The sequence below is a fragment of the Acipenser ruthenus genome, chromosome 1 (assembly GCF_902713425.1).
Source record: "Acipenser ruthenus chromosome 1, fAciRut3.2 maternal haplotype, whole genome shotgun sequence".
NCBI lineage: Eukaryota > Metazoa > Chordata > Actinopteri > Acipenseriformes > Acipenseridae > Acipenser > Acipenser ruthenus.
In genome coordinates, this window is record NC_081189.1 from 45,185,209 (window position 1) to 45,208,378 (window position 23,170).

General features: G+C 37.5%; 1 protein-coding gene across 3 annotated transcripts in view; it reads left to right on the forward strand.

Annotated features, from left to right (window-relative positions):
* Nucleotides 1–2,361: 2,361 nt before the first annotated feature.
* Nucleotides 2,362–23,170, forward strand: part of cemip2 (cell migration inducing hyaluronidase 2) — a 71,083-nt gene continuing 50,274 nt past the window's right edge. The window contains exons 1-11 of one of the 3 annotated variants that reach the window (XM_059025683.1): nt 2,362–2,437; nt 2,757–2,934; nt 4,439–4,781; nt 8,420–8,560; nt 10,249–10,810; nt 15,975–16,144; nt 16,613–16,801; nt 18,087–18,256; nt 21,341–21,550; nt 22,271–22,476; nt 23,008–23,077. In XM_059025683.1, the coding sequence (XP_058881666.1) occupies nt 4,451–4,781; nt 8,420–8,560; nt 10,249–10,810; nt 15,975–16,144; nt 16,613–16,801; nt 18,087–18,256; nt 21,341–21,550; nt 22,271–22,476; nt 23,008–23,077 (2,049 nt within the window). In that variant the 5' untranslated portion in view covers nt 2,362–2,437; nt 2,757–2,934; nt 4,439–4,450. Of the gene's footprint in view, nt 2,438–2,571; nt 2,935–4,438; nt 4,782–8,419; nt 8,561–10,248; nt 10,811–15,974; nt 16,145–16,612; nt 16,802–18,086; nt 18,257–21,340; nt 21,551–22,270; nt 22,477–23,007; nt 23,078–23,170 lie in introns of those variants that run through there. The other 2 variants (XM_059025690.1, XM_034035100.3) reach the window with 2 other exon arrangements.

Here is a 23,170-nt window from a genome sequence, read left to right on the forward strand (position 1 = left end):
AGTTCCGAGTCTGCCGATCGCTTGGAACGGCGACTCTTTTTCTTCCCCCTCAGGGGAGGTGAAGGAGAGGCAGAGGAGGATGAGGAAGACTGTGAAGACGGCTTCCTGCAGAGCCATGGGGTGAGGATGCAGTCACCTCTCTACCAGAGGGTGTAGAGCTGTGGGAGAGACATTTCTCCAGCGTGCACTTGGAGAAATGCGCACAAAACTCGCAAAAACTGTGGTTCACCAGTGCCTCCTTTGCTTGCTCTGGCCCCAGGCAGAAAGAGCATCTGCCCTGCTTGTCTTCACCAGGCAGATTGGCCCTACATGTCTTGCAGGGATAAAACCCAGGCATTATGCAGGTAGCAATGCAGTGTACAGTACGCTGCTGCTTAAAGTACAGTAATGGGAAGTTCAAGACCTGAATAAGACCGGCATGGTACAGGATCGAGAATGTAAGCCTTGGTCGGTAGAGGGTCAGAACCGGGATCGTACCGGGTCGTTTAAGTACTGTTTCGGTGACTTTAGATGGTCCCGGTGCGGTAACCTCGGCCCCGGTTCGGCACAGTATCAGGAATGGTGCAGGTCGGTGACCTCGGTACCAGTACGGCACGGGTCTACCAGTCCACAATTACCAAGGGTAGCACTGTACAAGGATGCCCACCTGTGCACGCTACTGGCTAAGCCACTCAGACAATGCCCACACAAGACTGAGGGAAGTCGACTTGTTAGAATGAACTAACAGCTTACCGGTTCGGTACCTGTTCGGTAACCTCAGTCCCGGTTCGGTACGGACGGTACTGGGTTGGTAACAGAGTGGGCCAGTGACCTCAGTACCGGTACGGTATGGGTCCATTCAGTTCGCAATTACCACAAGTAGCAATGTAAGGGATGCCCATCTGTGCAAGCTACTGGCAAAACCACTCAGTCAGGGATTCCTGAAGCAGCCTCTTGGTCCTGCGCAGCACTGCTGAGCCCAGCAGCTGCCCTCACTACATGTGTACCGCATAAAAGAAAATATTTCTTACATACAATAATAGTTATACAATTACTTATACAAACCGTCTTGTAATTTTGTCCGAAGTCAAAATGAGAATACAATTATACACTAACCACATTGACACTGACTGGTAGTGTAAATTCAGTTGTATACAGCTGTGTAGTTGCTATGATTTAGTTGTACCTTACCTTTATGCTGTTGAACATTTTTTAACTGAAGATGCATTATTTTTTTTCCGATTTTCCAAATTATGTTTACTGAGATAGCCTTTGGACCAATCAAACTAATTAATTTAATGACCTGATGGTACATGGCTAGTTTTAGCTATCAGAAAAAGCATTGTTTAGGAAGAGTGTGGAGGAATGGGAACCCATTTAAAATACTCAATTAACTTATTGTCGAAAAACACTGTAGTATGCTATTATATACTGTTTACTGCTGCATAAAACTAGTGTTTCTGGACATTGCTGCTATGTATTTTTTATATATACACGGAAAATGGATGAATCTGGATCACAATGCACATAGTTTTTCATTTAACATTTCAAAATTGTACCCAGTCATTATTTTGCACGTACGCTAGTTTTATGTCGATCATTCCCCAATGTTAAACTAGGCCCATTCACATTAGCGTTTAATAACCGAGTTAAGGGTTCAAAACCCATTTGAAAGTGCTTACCTCGAGTTGCATCCACAATAATCACGGTTCTAACCGAGTTTGACAACCGAGTTTGAAACCTACTCAGGACGTAATCTCGAACTCGGTTGTCGGCATACCTGATTAGACAAACTGGTTTAACTGTAATCTGGACGTGAACCGTGTTCGAGTCTGGTTACACGGTATCCTGCGATATCACCTAGTGCTTTGCTGTAGTACTTTACCATTCCCGGTTACATGAGACGCCGTAGTTTAGGGTTCTATACTGTATGTACATACGAACGAGAATAAAGAAAAGACCGAATTAAAATACAGGAAAATCTATTGTTGTCATAATATTCCATCGGTACAGTCAGGTATGCAAAAAACTTAAAATGTGTCCAAAACACTTTTTAAATTATCTTTGATCACATCATAGTATTAGCAAATTCAGGTCTTTATTTCGACTTTTAATTAAATTAAAAAACGCCTTATCTGCCCCAGATTTTCACTTTGTGCAAATGCCCAGCTAATTTATTTACTATGGCGATAGCATTTCACCCCCCTCCCCCATACGAATTATTCCCCTTTTGATTAGACGCTTTTGGTAGCTCCTCAGTTCTGCTCCCGTGTTCAATGAAAACAAACAACAACATTTACTGGGGGGGGGGGTCGGAAGAGAGGGAAGAACGTGTATACATTACAGGGGTTTCTGGGATACAGTCGCCCAGAGCATTTCTTTTTTTTTTCAACAGCTGGGTTAAACTACCCGGTTTCATTACGGCAATCTGGACGCTCACTGTTAGGCTAGGGTTCAGGTAAATCGGGTTTGAAGTCGGTTGTCGAATTTGTTGCTCTAATGGACAGGGCCTTATAGACGACGAAGAAGTACTTAGGATATTAACAGTAACGTTAAAGAATGTAGTATTTAAAATTAAACAAATACTAATGAAAACAAATACTGTATACCAGTGCAGTAACAATTGCGCTTGACCAGACATTTCCAATAACTGGTCAATACACTTTTATGTCAGCAGGTGGTGTGATGAGACAATGCAGCGCACCTTGTAATCTGACTATACTGTTTGAGGCCACTCCTTAATCTTGTGTCTCACTTCCTTTTCCATCTGCTTATAGGAAGGGGTCTGCCGGAGGTTACTTTTAAAGGAAAAACATGTAAGAAATGTAAAACGTCAAAAAGTGAGAAAGATATTTTAGCGTTAAGAGGTACTAGAGAGAAGTAAAGATCTTACAAAATCGACTCGATAAAACCGAGAGCTGATGGCAAGTGAAGCACAAAAGTAACAAAAAAACGGTAAGATATCAACGTAATTCTATAGATAATTACTGAACAACTTCAATTTAAATTTACTTTATTTGCAGATTATAGTAAACGATGGGTTTTTTTAACATTTTTTTTTTCATTTGTTTTCCAGAAAATAAAATAATACAAAAACAAATGGGTATAAACGAATAGTGGGAGCTATAAAACAAAGTAAAACAGTAACAGGAATACAAAATGAATTAATAAACAATAATAACATATTATATATATATGTGCATACATTACATATATATTAAAAGGGGGGGGGGGGGGGGGGGGCTAACTAAACACATTTCTGAGATAAGAACATCTGACCATGCCGTTACAGTTTTTACGCTGGCATGGTGTAACTGTAGCTGTACTTCTCTCCACAAGCACAAAATCTGCAAATGAAAACAACTAAGTGCGAGCTAAAGGTATCTCAGTCTCCATCCAGCCTCATAAAATTAACTTTTTAGCTGCTGTTAGTCCTGCCAACAACAGTCGTCGTTTCTGAAGGTTAAGTATAATAAGCTGTTTTAAAATTTGTAGCATGCATAAACTCTTTAAATTGCAAAACTTGCACGGCACTTTTGTTACGGTCAAGCAAAGAGATAACTGTGTTCTAATTATTGTACCTAACTGCACTGTGTGTATAAATTTAACCAAAGATACTTACTAATATAATTGTACATAATATGTTATTGAGTAGTGTTAAAAGGTCTAGTGTTGAATAACTTTGGTTCGTGGTAAAAGTTGAAGAACGCCCTAAGACAGTCGGATCAATACAAGCGGCTCTCCTCAAGCAAGCCGTTACGGTTATTTGCGCTGCGCTGATTTTGCCTTGCCTTGTCTGCATGTGCAGCTGCTGCAGTCACAGTAATTAAGTTGTACTTCGTGGGATTCTTTTTTAAGACATACTGAACAGAGCAGGAAGTACTGGTATGTGTGTGTGTGTGTGAGCAAATGTCTTTTTGATTTGAGTAAAGTATGCACAATGTGTATGTGGCATGTATGAAACAAAGTATGTTTTGGGTTTCAACCCCCAACTTCTTATTGAGCCAGCCATACAAACAGAGCTTAGTTTACAAAACTATAGAAATTGAAAACTAAAGACATAAAGAGCAGACTGCACTGAAGAGACAAGTTCAGGGATGGAAATATGACTCCCAAGGCATAGCAGTTTGATCCATTCCTGGTTTTACTATATTTAATAAAATACACCTGAGCTTGTTACCTATACACTGGGGCTAATCAAGCACATATTAAAACTTGAAATGGGTGAAACTGCTGTGCAGTAGGAGACTTATTTCCATCCCTGAAGTTCAGTATGTCGTTTTGCTTCTAAAACATGTATGGTTTACAGGTTTTAGAAGCAAAACGACATACTGAACTTCAGGGATGGAAATAAGTCTAGAGCAGTTTGCTGTATTGTGGTTGTACTGTATTTGCTTCTACCGAAGTCTACAGATTCTCTGGTCTGAGTTGACTAAAAGCAATGTTGTTTTGTTTGTAGGCAGCTGACAACATGCAAGTAACTGATGTCTCCAGACGTTCCCCTGTGTTTCTCCCACCCCCCAATGGGAACAGCCACAGGTCACCTGGTTATGTGCCGGGAAGAATTGCTCCAGTCCGATCGCCACCCCCGCCAAAGACCAAGCCTTCTCAGAAGCCTTCCTCGGATCCTCAGCAAGGCCACGCCAGTTATTCATTTGCAGTGGGAGAACAGAAACGAGAACAGGCAACCACTCAAAGAAGGAGAAGCAAAAACACATTAGTATGCTTTGCTGTTTCTCTTCTTGCTTTCTTCATAGTACTCATTCTTATGCTCAGCTTGACAACAAGAGAAGTTATTGATGGTAGGTATATATTCAGTGCAGAGTTTGCTATGTACATTTTGTTTACATTTAAGTTGAATTTATGAATCAAACGCTATTTTACTGACAACATTTAGTCATATGACCCTTTAGCGTGTTAAGTTTTAATTTTTAATTTTTATTTTTTAGGGGTAGCTTTGCTTTTTCACAGACTTGACAACATTTTCTTTCATACCTTATGTGGTCTAGTGGTTACAGCAAGTAAATCAGTCGTTCTCAACCTTAATCTGCTCCAATGCTTCATTTTGAAGAAGCAGCGTTGATCTGGGTGACAGAAGCAAAAACACAATGCTGGTGTCAATGCCCCGGAAGCAGTTTGTTACGGACGCTTCCATCCAAGCGTCTCTGGATTGAACCGTCGGCCCAAATGTTGATTAAAGCAAATGTTTCTTCATCCCTGCAGCAGTCTAGCTCATGGTGTGTCTCAAGCAACAAAAATATGGGTAAACAGAAATGTTCTTTGAGGAAGTGAAACCTTCACACATGCGTTGCTATTTGCTGTTTTGTCGGCTTACAAATGGCCGTCATGCATTTTGTCTCACTCGACCTGGGTCAAAGCGTGTCAACCCACATCCTGAGGTGAGTCACTGCCAACCCAGGTCAACCCGGGCACAACCCAGGTATGTGCTTTCACACTACACAGGATTGTGACCCGGACACGAGTGCCAGTGTGAAAGGGGCTTTAGTAGTTGATAACGGCAATTAAAGACGCAGGACTCTTTCTGAAAGAATCGGGTACTCACCCAAGCACTTGGTCCAAATCTGATTTAGGGGCATTGATGAAAACCTGAGTATTAGCTGTTCCACTATGGATGAGTTTGATTAACATTTCTTGGGCATTGCCCAGAAACTTGAACATCGTAGAAGTAGCTGGTATGAGCCGCTGGCTATGGAGAGCTCGTTGGGAGCTGTGCAGCTGTACTTTGACACGCCAGCTGGTGTTCTGACCCCCTGAACACAATACAAAAGAGTTCACTGAAAAATCACAGCTTTATTTTGCTCTCGCTCAGATACATACTGCCTTAACTTCTGGCAATCTGTATCCTAGCAACCAAGGAGCGCACAGTTGTGTTGCGGCTGCTAACATGATCAACTTAAACCGCATCTGCTCTCATCTCGCCTGCATGTAGTTGTAGCAGTAGGAGTGTAGTTCTAATCGCACTTGCTTATATATGGCCAGTACAATTATGTTAGACTGTGCTGGGGCCCTCCGACTCAACGTGAGCTGCCCTTGTTTTTATGTATTTTGTTATTCAGGTTACCGATTTTTTTTGCAACATATCACCGGTGAGAGAGGTTGAGAACCGCTGTCCTCTAAGTTAGCATCCCAGCTCAGCCCTGACTTGCGCTGTGACCCTCGTCAGGTCACTTGATCTTCTTGTGATTCAGTCCCCCAGCTGTATAAACGGGCAGATGCAGGGTTCCACTGTAAACAGGTTGAGTGCCAGTCTCAGGTTGTCATCCGTAAATAACCAAGGACTTTATTAAACTGAAGGTGTAATAACCATGTATTGTCTTAACTTTCTTTAGCAAAACTACATTGTTTTGCTACTGATATTTTTCTAAGGTTTATTTTTACCGTGACTCCAATGAAGCACATTTGTCATGCTAAACTTCCTGTGTTACAGGAAGGACCCCACCTGACCCAATATTAGCAGCAATTCACAAAGCCTTTACTCTACAGTGTCGTAACAACTAGAATAAACAACTTCATACAGTACGTAGAGACCTTGAATTCATGAGTTGTTTCTAGTAATACCAATATGTTTTACTTCTTCCAGATTAATGGATTTTGTGAAATTCCCCCCTAGTGCTAAAAAGAGCATAGAATGCAAGGCTAGGATAGGATGTGTAACACATGCAGCTGTAGCAGTATAAAAAAAAATGGCTTCACCAGAGCCAAAGTAAAAAAAAAAAAGTCTGGGAAAAATAAAACCAACAGCAATTACAATACAGGACTTCAGAGAACATTTTTGAGAGAAAACGAAAGCCTTGGTTGTTACATTTAAGTTGGTATAAATTGATTTAAAGCCTTAGAAATGACTGAAACCAAAAATGCCTTCACCTATCGTAACTGTTGACAGTAAAGTTACTTTTACTGCATTGACCCTTATATGTGAAAAATCTTACCTAAGGCAGTATTACAATGAAGCATTACGGCACGACGGGATCGGTTGACATGATATAACAGCACACTTAAGCCTTAATGCTACTATAAAATGTTTATAAAATGATTGGATTTATTTACTTTTTAAATGAACACAGCAAATTAAAATCAATCTTTCCAGTAACCGTAAATATCACTAGGTACAAGGAAATAGTTCCAGTGAAAAGTAAACATTTGTTTAAAAGTGTTTTATTTTAATAATTGAACATCAATTTATTCATAAATATAATAAATATTGATTAAAATGTGTAATTAAGTAAGTCATTTCTGTGTATCAATTATATTCACATATTTACTATTATATTAATAGACATACATATTTAAACTTAGTAAATTACATAAATAAAATCTGATAAAACTTAATTCTAGATCAGTGATTTTTGGAATATATGTTCACTTGAAAATTGCCAGATGTTGTGCAGTTTTATGCTCTGAATGAACTCTATTGACTGCTGTACTGCCAGAAGGGGAGCTGCAGGTGAAAACAGCGGTGTCTGTGTGAGAGTGCTCACTTTGTGCATTGCAGGAATTTTTGTTTTTTTTAATTTTTTAGTGTTACTGAGGGATAGTGTGTTTTGTCTTTTTAACTTGTCTTAGTTTTACAGCTAAAAACATGTTAGCATTGTTAAATTTTGTGTATTTCGCTAAATTCACTTTTCTGCTGTATGGTGGGCCATTCAAAAAGCGATTCATACCAGCTCACAGACGTATAAAATGCTGTATTGCGCTCCATCTTTATTCATCACTGCACCGACATAAAATTCCCTGAGGAGACTGTCAAGTCGTCCTTAGAAAGTACATTAAATGTAAGTCAGTAACTTTTTCTTAGACAGTTTTGTAGGATATTCACAGCCCATTTAGAAGCCATTATTGTGTTTTTAGTTTCATTTCAGTTGAGGTCGAGTTGATTCAGTTCTGTTTCCGTTATTTCACTATGCCGTTTTTCTTGTCCAATACAGGAAATTCATCTTTATACCATTCTTAAACAGATTTCCATTAAAAAGATTATAATTTGATTCTGGGTCTGACATTTATAATTTGATTCTGGGTCCGACGTAAGTGGCGAAGAAATTTGAATCTAAGGGAATGTGTCTGTTGAAAGTTGTGTGGGGTTAATGTATGGCTGATGGAACGCAGCTAACCAATCGGAGAGCAGGATTTTTCCATGCAGATTTATAATGAAAATTAGGCAAACTAAATAGTAACATTAACATTCCATAGCAAAAACACCAGTTATTGGCTCATTTATTTTAATTTTGTTTTCATTTGCCTTGAAGTTATAGGTCAGTGTAATACCAAGAGCTGGCTTCAGTTTGGGAAGAGGGGTTCCTGGCTTATTTGTTCCTCCAATTTTAAATAACTTATCATGGTTTCCTGCAGATGAGGAGCTCCATTGCCACTGGGGTTTGTGATTTAAAAAATATTTGAATGTTGATCATCTTAATAATTTCAGAAAACTGCCCAGACCACAACCCTGCTCTAAGCAGCTGGAATCCCGGACATGATCAACAGAAGACTGTAATTATTAGGAAAGGGGACTTGTTTCGTCTGGAATCTTCTGCCACTGTGAACTCTATAATCATTCAGAAAGGAGGTATGACTTGCATCAATTCAATATTTTTTGTTGGATAGCCTTTGAAATATGCTTTAAAATAATAACTATTTGTGTAAGTCAGTGGTTCTCAATTTGTGGTCCGCAGACCACTGGTGGTCTGCCGGCTCCCTTCAGGTGGTCTGTGGAAAGGTTACATAATTAAGTAAAGGAAGCGGAAGCATAGTTTGTAGATCCCATTGTGGAGTGTCTAAAATGTATTCCTTTCTAGGGAGTTTTCGTGTGTTGTGCTCGCGTGCACTCAACACAGGTGCTTGTAAAGTGAGGGATAACACACGACAGGGTGTGCATTGTGTTGCATTAACATACAGCTGTAGTTGGGTTGGAGACATGAAGCTTAAGCTTCGTGCCTTCACCCAACAAAGCCGTATGTTAATTATTATTATTATTATTATAATTTTTTTTTTTTTTTTTTTAGCAGACGCCCTTATCCAGGCAACTGTTACAAGATATCGCATTATTTTTACATACAATTACCCATTTATACAGTTGGGTTTTTACTGGAGCAATATAGGTAAAGTACCTTGCTCAAGGGTACAGCAGCAGTGTCCCCCACATGGAATTGAACCAACGACCCTCAAGTCAAGAATCCAGAGCCCTAACCACTACTCCGCACTGCTGCCCTATGCAACACAACGCACAACCCCTTGAGTGTTATCCCGCTTATTAAACGGATACAATAAAAAAAAAAAATTGTATTATATATACTTCCGCTTTGGAGAAAAGTAGTCGCTCAAACAAGGTTCTATTTGTTGTAAACATTAAACTGGAGGTTTTCAACATTTCCATTTGGAGAAGCCAACAATACAAAAATACATTATTGCCATTTTTAAATGCTTGGTCACTAACAGGCTATGATTGCGGTTTATGTCAGCACTTTACAGAGCGATTGATACCAGAACGGAGGCTAACATAACAAAATTGAGTACTCTTGACCAGCCGAATTATGCACTGAAGCATAGAATTATCCTAACGGACCGCTTACATTTTTAAGACGCTGTTTTAAAGTCGATTACCATTTCTTTATTTTTCATCAAATCAATAAAAACACCAGCTGCCCAATAATTTGTTTTCTTCGATTTTACTAAGTTGATGACTTCTGTTGTTGAGACCTCTGTGTCTCTTGGTTTTGCTGCTTGTAATTCTAGCCTCCAAAAAGATCAAATGTAACAAAAGGAATGTCACTTATTTTTAAAAAACTTTAAGAGATATTTCACAACAATGTGTTATTTATTGCAAGTTTAATATGTTGTATGTTGATCATTTTATTAATTGAACTGTGCTTCGTCAAAAATAAGTTCTGCTGTGCATTGTACTATTTAACTGCAGGGTAAAAAATCCTCAACAGCCAATCAGCGTGCAGCATCCAAACATTCCGTTTTATAAATTACAGATTTGTAGGAAACACCTCCTCGGAATTCGAGCTAGAATTACTTTGTTTATACCTGTTAAAATGATCATAATTCATATAATTATCCATTTTATTTATCTGTTTGTAACATGTACAGCCATGCTTAGTGATTTCTATTCATATTTACTCTAATAAAATAATAAATATTGTCTTTAAAAGAATCATCACTTTCTAATTGTGCGACAAACTTTACATACTATCAGTATTTTGTTATGTAGTTTGTTTATTTATTTATTTATTTATTTATTTATTTTTTTAGGTGTACTGGTCTTTGCTGACGATACGGAGGGCTTCAAAAATATCACCTTAAGAACTCGTTATATCCTGATAGAGGATGGTGGTGTGCTTCACATTGGAGCAGCAAAATGCCGCTACAGATCCAAAGCCACAATCACCTTGTTCGGTAGAAGGGATGAAGGTGAAGAAGTGCCGGGATTTGGAAGGAAGTTCATTGGTGTCAGAGCAGGGGGCTCCCTGGAGCTGCACGGAACTGAGAAGTTATCCTGGACGTTTCTTTCTAGAACTCTGCCGTCCTCTGGCTTGGCTGCCGGAGGATATTCCTTTGAAAGGAATTTTAGCCGTGGTATCAACCTCCGAGTCCTAGACCAGGACACGGCAGAGGTTTTAGTTGTGGACAGGTTTGATACTCATGAGTCTAAAAACGACAGTCGAAGGCTTCATGAGTTTTTGAAATCCCTGCACCCAGGTCGTATAGTTTCGTTAGCTGTTGGCGATTCAGCGGTGAAAAGTCTACTAGATGAAACCAAGAGAATCATTGCAGATCTTCTGGGAAGCACTTTTGTCTACAATTTAAAGTACAGGTAATACTTTTTTTTTTTTTTCCCTGGCGTTTCAATAGTTATTATTATACAGCAACCTAGATACATTGAAATACAAAGTCTGAGGTATTTTCTCAACCTCCTACAGTCAGCACTCGGATATCCGTTACCCAGATACACGTCAGTCACGTATTAAGAATAAAATCAGTCCCCATTTTATATAAAATCAATCCCCATATATATATGGTATGTAACAAATTAATGCACTTACACACGCAATTTCCGACTCTGTCACCAGTTTTCTGATACAAAGCCCATCTCTTCAATGTTACAATTTATGTGAATATCCGTCACAGCCCGCGTTTAAAAAAAAAAATAAAAATAAAAATCTCTAATGCCAAATCAGTCTGTCTTATATTGTGACGTTACACAGCGCTTCCTTCAGTTTCACCTGATGAAAATGCAGCCAAAACAAAGCGAATATGACAAGCTAGGGTAATGTAACAGTTAAGCATTAAACAGTTTTAGATACTGTGATGTGTTTTTTTTTTATTTTTGTCTGTGATCTTTTGGTGCCTTTGTCGATTTACATTTGCAAGTGAACTGTGACATTAGGGCAGTATCGAGCACTATATTCTGCAATTTAGAATACTGACTTTGGATGCTGTTTTAATTCTGGAAACTGTGTTGTGTTTTTTTTTAATTTATTTAATCTTTTGATTTTGCTAAATTGCATTGCCTTTCAAGTTTTACGCAGTTCTGTGTATGGATAACATTTAGATTTCATTTTGCTGTTGGGTCGTTAATTGGAAATTTTACATACCGCTACAATACGTAACGGATTTAAAAGTATGTACTGTATTACAGTTAACATGTCGTCTCTAGTTTTCGCAAATGGTATTTTCAGAATCATATCTTTCTGAATTAAAATACTACTTCTGTTAAAAATATAGTACTGTACCAACAAAACCAATACAGTACATCAAAATGGAAGCCTACTTATTTTAAAACACAGTCTTATTTTAAAACACAGTATTTTTGATATTTTCAGTTTTTCAGGGAACACAAAAAAGATACAAGGGTTGGAACAGGCCAAAATGAAATAATCAAAAATGCATCACACGCGTTTAACCGTCACTGAAGTCAAAATGTTATAGGGTCGGGTATATGAGAGTGCTGACTGTATATTGATTCTATTTAGAAATTTAGATTTGTTGTTAAAGGTAACTGATTGAGAACACGACCGGTAAGAACAGAAACTCTCACTTCCTTCGATGAAAAGAAAAGAAATCTCTAGAAAACAAACAGACCTGCAATTCACTTGTAAAAATGTATTTCTCATAGGAGCAGTCAGAATTTTTTTTATTTTTTTAAAGCTTTGGTTATTTTCTCATAAATCATTTAAAAACAAATAGTTCATTTTAGTTTGATATTCTATTACTTTTTCAATCTAACACTGTATACAATCATTTTTAAAACTAACTGTATATTTTTTATTTAAATTAATTGGCTATGTATCTGGAAGAAAACCCTTGATACAATTGTACAGTTTTGTGGTCAATGTCTATTTCTTAAAAAAAAAAAAAAATATATATATATATATATATATATATATATATATATATATATATATATATATATATATATATATATATATAGAAATTGATTGCTAGTATTAGTTTAGAAGGAGTATTGTCTATTCTGATAAGTTCAGTAGTTTATTTTCAATGTTAACGGCAAGTCTGAAAATGCTATTTACTCCCATTAAATACATCAAGGTCACAACTGCAGAACTCCAAATTAGCCAGGTTTTCCTTTCTAGTTATTGGTTTTATTTTAACGCAGGCCTATGTATGGAATATTAGCAGCTACAGCAAAGTAGAAGAAGAAAAAAAAATACCAGCCAAGAAAAATAATCCAATATCCCTGGAAGCGATCCTACCTGCCCTCTCACCCCCCTTGAGTGTAAACACACCAAAAACCGAGTCAGAACGGGGTGGTAGCGGTGAGCTGAGCCTAAGAATAATTGGCTATTCTAAATTGGGAGAAAAGGATAAACAATTGGCGACTACCAAATTTAATAATAATAAAATAAAAATAAAAGATTCATTTCTGTTACTTACAAGTCCAAATTCAAATGAGCCAATTTGAAGTCTGACAAGTCTTGATTCAGACTGGTCTATAGTTTAAGTATTTGACGTTTATACATAGACTTGGAACTGACATAATCATTGGGAATTAGACTGAAAACAAGGTACAGATTGAATAGAATCAGAAACACAAATTGAAATAGTGTGCATTTTTTTTCTTCTTATAACTACATTTGTACTTTGAAGAATTGAATGCAAAGCTTCTACCCCACTACCACATCTACCAGGACTGCAGTTCATAATTACAGTATGTCATCTGATGTAACAAATCACTTGTCCTCTTTTTCTATTTTACACTCTCATTTTAAAATATACACTCAGCTGCTATGGTTACTGGTAAAAATTGAATTACTCACAAGTGGAAAAAATAGAATTTAGGCCATTGAATATAGGACCTTTGTTTTGATAGCTAAGAAAGTTGTTGTATATTTATTTTGTTATGAATACAGTGAAAGAGCACAGGAATGCAATACAGTAATCTACTGTGGTGCTTCCTATTGCTGCAACAGTAGATTGCTTAATGTAAAGTGAGCTAATGCTGGGTTGCTCAGGGAATGATTAACTAAGCCAATGTTCTCATTACTCTGCATATGTATTGAAAATAAGCCATTGCTTATCAGTGTGGAAACGCCTAGATGCTTGAATTGTGAGTAAAGCTAAAATGTCTGAATTCCAGATAGGCCAGATCCACTTTTTTTTTTATCTGAATATTGTTTTATTCACCTTCTCCTGTTATGTACTAACTTCCATTGACCACCATTCACCTGTTCTTAGCATAAATTAGTGATTTATTGTTAAGAAAAGTCATAGTATAGTATCTAGAACTTCACACTTTTCTTTCTATGCTGCTCATAGGAACGTGGTTAAGTGTGGTCCCTATGTTCTGCGCAGGAAGGAAACTTTCACAAGACTTAACTAAAATGCAATGAGTTAAACAAGGCTAAATATGTATCTTTAACACCCGTTGCCATTTAACCACATGTATCTAAAAGTGTGATATAAAGAGTTTTATGAGTAATAAAGCAGTTCTTAATCTGACAGTTTAAAAAAATGTCTGCTCTCTACAAACGACCTACTGCAATATACTGCAGTCATTACATATAGTACCCATCATGACCTGCGTGGATGCAGACTTGTGCTTTTCGATGGCGGTTTTATCACTTCCAGGAACACCTTTGAGTCTTGATTGTCAATTCAGCAACTGTGTTAAGGGGCCGGCCAGTTGCGCAAACATCCACTATTAGACCCCTTGTCAATATCCTTCTGCTTTTCTTGTTGCTGAATAGTTGCACACAAAGTTTAAGAGACAGCTTATCAAATCTTGCTATACATTATACATGTTTCTCTATTGTGAATCATCATGACTTGCAGTACCAAAAGAATACTAAACAGGCCGTTAGGAAATAATAATGTTTTTCAGCCAACTACAACACCAGCTTGACTGACAAATTGAAAGTTGGAACTTCTTAAGTCAATAACAATGGGGAAATAGTTTTCTTTTTAAAATCATAACATGTGTTTTACAAGCCTAAACATTTTTGGGTCGCTGGCAACTGCAGGTCAACACTGAACAAATAGGTTTAAAAAGCAGTTTGAAGCTAGTTTTTCTGTAGTAATTGTTGGCTGATGACTGATGGGAGGAAGTCTGTTCAAGGACTTGTAAAGAAGGACGGGGTTTGGAGAAGCCCTTTCATCTTTAGTCTCATAACAAACAAACATGTTGCCTACTTCTGAGCATGGTGAACAGGAAGGCTACAGTGGAGCAAGCAAAAAAAGAGATTAAAAGGGAGGGACTTGACCTGTGAGTTTGATCAAAAGCAGTTAGTCAAAACACTGGAGGAAACAATGAAAGCTTTTGGAATAAACAAAAAGTTAAGTGGCTAAAGAACTGTCTCATTAAGGTAGATTTATCATCAGCCTTCTCTTTCTCTCTATATTGTATTCATATGTCTAATTTCTTTAGCCTGCTATATTCATGAATGACTTGAATGAATGTATAATAATTTCGAATTGCATGTGGGCTGACGGTTTATCTCAAATAATTCATACTGGTCTCCCTTGCTGTAAAAGCTCCCTCATATATCTTGTTCCCTTTTTACTGTCTGCAAGTTAATGAACGTTGGAACTGTTAGCAAGTGAGAGGTGTGGAGATCAGTTACTGTAGTTGAAACATGCAGATTCACAGCTATAGAGGTAATGCCCCTTATACAAGTTTTTGCATAGTATTTTTAGTTTTACTATGGTGTTCCTATGGTTATACAATGCTTTAACCATAGTTTACTCTGGTTTGACATGTTTATCATCCTTACAATGCTTACCTATACTTTACCATGCTTTCACTATGCTTTATTGCACTTTGCAATGCATTTATTATGATAAACTTTTATAAAGGTTGGTTCCAAATAGGGCACGAGGACAACTAGTCGATCAATAAATGATGATTAATTGATTAAGCAATTAATTGTTGCATCTCATGTTAATAGAGAATGTTCCATAACAATTGACCTGTATAGACGAGTAATGGGCACAGGCACAACAGGATGACAAACTTGTGCCTGTACTTCCTTTTCCCATTTGATTCTACAAGTTCAAAGTTGCACTTGGCTTGGCTTTCTTGGTTGGATGTTTTAAGCAACCTCTGTATGTTTCTAAAAGCATTATAAAATGATGTTACATTTAATAATGTTACTTACTGCTATTTCCTCCTGTGATGATACTGTTTCGTTTTAAAATACAAACATAGTTGGAAGGATATTTTAGTTTTGGGAAAAATAGTTGATTCACCATGTTCATGTTTGCCAGAAGTATTATCATCTCAAGTCTTGAACATGATTCCTGGTTTTGGTTTTGGTGATATTTTTAAGAAAGCATGCTAGGGATGTATAGATAAAAATCAGAACACCCATTAACAGGTATGATTTAATAGATTATAACCAGATATTTGTGATGATTGATAGATAAAGTGTCTAAAAAATGTGTGTGATGCTGCTTCTCCTTTGACTGGTCTTGAATGGAGATTGTGGATACCTAATCCATTTATACTGTCCTCCCTGCAGACAGGCATGGGCCCTGGTTGGTGTTATTGGCGGTGGCAACGCCTCCTGTAGTGAGGATGTTCGAGAGCATGAGAACCACGACACCGGAGGACAGGCTGTTGCTCGCAGGGAATTCATCACTGTCGATGGAGTGAGATTCTCTGTGAGCGCTTATAGCGAGTGGAGAGAAGGTTGGAAACTAATTCAAATTCTTCATTATGTACAGGGTTTATTTATTCCCTTTTCCAGTCTTTGCTGCTCCACAGGGACAATTGCTGAGAAAAGTGAGGGTGGGTCAGTTATTGGATTAAAGTGTGTGCCTCTGCTTTAATCAACAGACTATCTGTGTCTGCATGCCTGAGAATAACTTTCATTCCAGTTGAGTCGAGATTAAGAATGTCTCCTGCTGGCGGTGAACTGTGTATTTTAATCAACTAAACAACCCTAAAGTTGTGCTTTATCATGGGCCTCTTTGCACCGTGTATTTATTGTACTGATGTTAATAAGAGGTGTCGGTGGAATTAAGTTAAAGATGGTATACATATTACATGTTCAGTTAATAACTGTAAAAGATGCAAACCATGCATTGAAAAGGGCCAGAGTGTGGCCTCAGACTCATTCAGTTTGTTTATCAGTAATGATCTCCCCTCCTCCCACAGGTTTCCCGATCTCAGGTTTCCAGGTGGAGGTTGTGGATGGGGTGATGTTGCACATGAAAGATGATGTTCAGAGCTGGAATCCTGGTGACCGGGTTATCATTGCCAGCACAGACTTCTCAATGTACCAAGCCGAAGAGTTCTCTCTTCTGCCTTGTCCAGAGTGCAACAAGTACCAGGTCAAAATACAAGGTACACAGACAGCATACATAGTTATAATTCTGTAGTTGCTCACAGAATAGCGGTCCTTTAGATATGCATCCATACTGTACTAAATCAATGTGCTTTACAAACTCACAAACTAACTGCTGGTTTCACAGACCCCGAATAGCACTAATCTTGGACTACCTTATCTGTTTCCATACTTTTCAAGCCCACTTATCTTGCAGCAATAATACATGTTTGATACTGTCCTCATTCACTTCCTGTGTTACAGGTAATATGATCCTAATTGACCTATAGCCAGTGACACAGGAAGTGAACTTTTACATTGGCATCAAAACAAGTGCATGGAAACAATGTTTGGTCATTATCTCAAAAACACCAAAAAATTCATAGATAAAAAACATTCTCCCACGTAAAAAAAACTTCATGCTAAGACTAACGACAGCAGGAAGGAAGCTGGATCTTACTCAATTAGCTCCATTTACATCACAACTTTGTTGAATAGGAAATGGTCAAGAACATACGATGTGTGCAGTTTTTATTTTATTTTTTACATTAGGTTGTCAAAACAAAAGGCCAAGCTAATTTGATGGGCCGCCAAGTTTATCTTTTTATTCACGCTTCCTAGTCTAAACACAGCAGCTTTTATCTGTTGTCACTCGCCAACACTTCATACAGAAACTTTATCAGGCCATCCACAGCCCATTCTCCTCAACAAAAAATCACTGACATTTGCAAGAACAAGGCTTTACCTAGGATAAGAGCACAGAGGCCGAGTTATCTAATGATGTACATCTGGGTGGTGTCGTATTTCAGACGCACAGCATTAAATAGGACTGGGAGATGGATTCATCCTCTAGATTCTGAAATTATTTTAAGAGTTCTGGAGCACACTGTTGGCAATGCTTACTAGTAGATGTAACCATTAACTAGTCTATAACCTCCAGGACCTTAGAATGCAAAAAAATTTGTATGCAGAAAAACATAGTGCAGCTACCAGTGCTGTTATACAGTGAGGTATTACTTTTATTGTTAGTCAGGGCAAGCATAGTTGTCAAAACATCGGTGGTAATTTTGTGTGCAGAATACTGGGGTTTTGAAGTCTTGTCAGTGTTTTTTCTGAACAAGCTTGTCAGTAATTTGGTTGAATTGCAGTGTCAGGTCTAATGCAATTGAAGGATATAAGTCCAGGTGCAGTATGTCCCCCCTGTGGTTCCTCTGACGCACACACACACACACACGTACAGTTTAAATAAGATATCAGAGTTCAGTGTCTGATAAGTAACCAACTGTTTTGATTTGTATTAATCAGGGAAGCCACAGTTCACTCATGTAGGTGAGATCATTGACGCGATTGATATGAGAGCGGAAGTTGGCGTTCTGACAAGGAACATTCTCATCCATGGGGAGATGGAAAATTCGTGCTATGGAAACAACTGGTGCCAGTTCTTCAGTTACGATACATTTGGGGGTCACATTAAGGTTTGTGTGTTTTTTTTACAATTTGTAATTTTTGACACGTTTTGGTTTTCCAGTGAAACAACTGATAATGACTGACCTTATGACTGCTGTACGTGTATAACCAGTTTTTATTTGTAATTGTAAAGTATTTTTGCTGAATCTGTTTTCGAGTGAAGATGGGTTACTCAACCAATGAGTCATTGAGGATATTTGCATCAAATTGGGCTTTCTTTTTCATGGAATTTTGTTATTTAACTTAAAGATCAAATATACCTCTAATGCGTTGACATTTAGGTCCTTCACTAATGCAGCCAATAATAAACATACCCCACTTAGATGGTAGTGTCAGTTGTTAGTTAACATTTTAATAAGGATCTGTTTTACATTGCTATGGTCTCAGGGACTAGTATTGCTTTACTACCACTGATATATTTTTGAAGCTTACTGCTGTATATAGAAATTCATTTTTGCAGTGCTGTCAGGAAATAGTCAAGCCGCACTGGGAAGATTTCTTATTAACAAAACCATGCTAAAATGATTCCTTTATCATTATATTTCAATAGCTCTTACAAAAGTATTTTCACAAAGGAGATGCACAGCAGGACATCTTTTATAATTGAATAAGCCACAGTGCATTGGTTCTTCCATTACAAGTGACTCATAAATGTCTTTGAAAGCTGGAATCCATTTAACTTTTATTGTGTGCTGTTATTTAAGTAATAATGAATTGTCTTTGCTTGTCACTATTATTATTATTATTATTATTATTTATTTCTTAGCAGACGCCCTTATCCAGGGCGACTTACAATTGTTACAAGATATCACATTATTTTTACATACAATTACATTATTTTTTTACACATTATTTTTACATGCAATTGCCCATTTATACAGTTGGGTTTTTACTGGAGCAATCTAGGTATGTTCTCAATCTCATGCTGAGATTGAGAACATGGACCTTGGTCATAAAAGTGTATGGACTTTTTTTTTTTTTTTTTTTTTTTTTTAAGGGAATTTTATAACAATTATCTTGGGTTAAATTGCTCTTTAAAAAATGAAAATAAACTCCTAGCCTTTGCTATAACAGTTGGAAAGGCTTGGTGAAGTTCAAGCTTGATAGAATCCATCCAAAACGTCCCTGAGGGGCTCACCTGGTAAAGACACACCTGCATGGTCATACAGTCAATTTGCTGATTTTTGAAACATTTGAAAAGTGAGCAAAAAAAGGAATCCTTAACATACCTTAAAGCTTTATGAATAGGACCTAATGATTGAGTATATTAATGTTACACTTATAAAATACTTTTTGTAGTTGCCATTCGTTTTTAAAGTGATTAACCCCAGATGTCAGGGAGAAATCGGTTTTCTAGCTTCATTTAAAAGAATGGCAGATGCTGGTGTAACTATAATATTACCCTTGATTTACATACTGTTTGGTGTCTCATGCCAGGCATAGCAAACTCTGTGAAATGCTTTAAACATTAACACATGCCTGCATAAACTCATTAACTGGAAAAATTCTGTATAGTGTTCAAGAAAATAACAGGAAGTGGCCATTGCCATACATAATGGTTCAAAAATACATACCAGATTTGAGATGGACAATTTTAGGGTCTGAGCTATTTTCGCCTATTTTATAATGTTAGATTTGTGGCTATACCTATTTAACTATAAAGGTTACAGGTACATGTCATACATGAAATGAATGTGCACACACTAGGGTTCCATAAAAAAAAGTGAAATAGTCTGAGACTCACCCTGTTTAATACAGATAACAAAAAACACAGAAAGAGAGAGGTGCTTTTTAGAAAAAAAAAACATCATTTACTGTTTGTAAAATGTATTTTAGCATGGCCAGCTAAAATCTGACAGTGTACAATAAAACTTCAACATGTAGGGAGCATGTGGATTTTTTTTTTTTTTTTTAACAAATTGGATAATAAAGCCATTATACAAAAGGGACCAAAAGCAACCAAAACAAAACCAAAAAAAAACTTAATTGAAAAATGTGCAAAAGAAAAAAGAAAACACATTCAAATTTTTCCTCCCAGGGACCATGATCATGTGACGCAAGATTAAGCTATTCACTTTGGCTTGAATGGCCACTAAGGTGGCGACCATGGCAACCTAAATCTAACAGCTCTTGTCTCGTGCATCTGATTCACTAACACGAAAAGCAAATCTGTATGTATCGGAAAGTAGGTTCTTGTGCCTTTGATGTCGCCATTTCTCTTATTTTGTAAAGATTTGGGGTGAAAATGTTTGTTTACTGCGAGGTCTGCAATAACATTGCAAAACACTTGCATTCACGGCTGTCTACTGACATAGTCCAGTACCGGAAATACATGAGTAGGACCTCTGATTCTCCTCTTTCCAATGGTGTATCTCCATCAGGGCTCTCTCACAGTGTCTTTGTAAAAAGATTTAAATGGCCAGGTCGCTGGCAGGTTTTTTAACATTCGGTGGACCCTATAGTTAAATTTTACAACAGTTTCAGAGATCTTGCTGGTATTTAGAAATAGTGAAAGAACCTATAAATTCAATGATAAACATTCCGAGACATCCAGAAAGCCATTTTTACTACAACAAAAACAGTGTCACAATTAAACAAGGATTGAACTTATAATATGGCTGCGTCAAGGACAGCAGAAAAAAGCTTCTAGTTTTTACTGGTTTAGAAACCAATTATGCAATTTTATGTATCCATTGTATACCATTAGGGTATTATAGTATATAAATGAATAAGGTTTGTGGTATATCATATTGATTTAGCCTGAATTGAAATCCATAACCTTATCTTTGTTTTCTATTAGGTAGATTTGTTTTGATCACAAGTAATCAAATGAATTAAAGTATGGCACTGGAGGGGCAGTTTTGAATGTGTTGATAGCTGTACACGTCTGTAATGTGTGGCTTCCTACTTGTGCATTTTAAAATACGTTTTACTAAACCTCTTAACTAAACAAATTAATGGAGGCTCCAGGAAGGACTAAGATACCGGTACCCAAACCAATGTCATGCTGTCTTTAAAAAGATTCTATAGAGTTAAAATTATAAGAAAAACTAATTAACACCACCATTGACTGACTGTTTTGTGTCTTACAGATTTTGGGGAACTTCACATCAGTACACCTGTCCCATATTGAGTTGAAGAACATGGGTCAGCAGGTGAAGGGGAGTTACCCTGTTCACTTTCACCTCTGTGGAGACGTGGATGAGAGGGGCGGTTACAGGACCCCAACATACCTGGAGGGACTGGCAATCCATCACTCGTTCTCCCGCTGTGTCGCTGTCCACGCGACTAATGGCCTTCTGGTGAGCCATTGTGTTCATCTAAAGAAAGCTAATATGAGGGGGAATGGCCAATGGTCCAGTTATTATTTAACTTTGGGTACATTTTAGAGAAAGTCCACACAGGAAGTTGTCCCACTGTCCTTGTCTCAAGACAGACCTTAACCGTTAGAAAAACATTACATGGTGTAACCTTAAATAACATCTATGGCCCAACTGATGTTTAAGATATTTTTTATGGTATTTAAAGGTGTTATCCAGACAGTTGTAAAATCCCAATCACATGTGTAGTTGCTGGGATTCTCTACCACTTCAATAACATAGAGGCAGATTCAGCTCCTTAGTAACACATTTTATTAGTCATACCTTTTAGGACAGATGTTGACTTTCCATGCAAATGAATAGGCCTAATGTTATCCAGCTTTCCTTCGAATGTTAAATTATTTCTTTCTAAGCCATACTTTGTTTGGTTGTTGTTTTGAACCTGTCTTTAAATGCCATCAAAAAACTTCATTAACCCTTTCTTGAGGTTTAACTTGAAGGTATTCATTTAAAATGTAGGTATTGCACTAGTAATGCCACAATTGAAGAAAAGTGCAGCTGCAGTGTAAAACAAATACTGTATGGCCTTAGTAAGTAAATATGGCACATAACTGGTGTCTGGGCATGCAATAATACAAATCTAGATGTAGGTGGTTACCCTGCCACTGCTGGTCACTAAATGGCTTCATTGTGCTGTCACAGATAAAGGACTCTGTTGGCTATGACACACTGGGACATTGTTTTTTCCTGGAGGATGGGACTGAACAAAGGAACACTCTGTACCACAACCTTGGACTTGTCACCAAACCTGGCACACTCTTGCCCACGGACAGGAATGACACTATGTGCACTTCCATCAGGAACAAAGTTTACGGAAACTACATCCCAGTACCGGCAACTGACTGCAAGTAAGAGTGAAAAACAGTTTACACACTGGGGGGCAGGGTGGGGTCATGCAGCATTACCTGTTAAACATTGATTTGCTTCTTTTTTACTGTATGTTCCATGTGTCCAAAATGGCACTAGTAATCAAAATGCCATGCTTTTTACCAAGCATGAATGAATAATGTATTGTAGTAGAAACATACAGTACAATTCTGAGGAAAATAATCCAACCCTGCATATTTCCTACAATTTGGATACATGGAGGGGCTCGTATGTACGCTAACATTTTTAGAAGCCAGTTTATCTAGTCTCATTTTATATCTAAAACGGTACTTGTAGCCTACTCATCAGAAATGTTATTTTTGGTTATAAACGCAAAGTTTTGTGATTTTAAAACTGTACTGTGGGCCATCTCATTGAAAAGTCTGCTCAGTGCAGTGCAACAAAGGGTTGAATTTCTTCTGTTAAAATAAAGCATTGTGTGTGGTTTACACAGGAGGGTAAGGGTATTGCTCTGTGTTTGTTTCACACTCACTCTCTGCTATTTGTTTCAGAGCAGTCTCTACGTTCTGGATTTCCCATCCCAACAATAACTTAATCAGCAATGCTGCTGCAGGCTCACAGGTGAAAAATACTGAAATTCTTTCCCTTACAATTTTGTAATCCTAGATTATATAGAATTAAGTTACTTGTTCATGCTTTTCAAATATTTAGAGA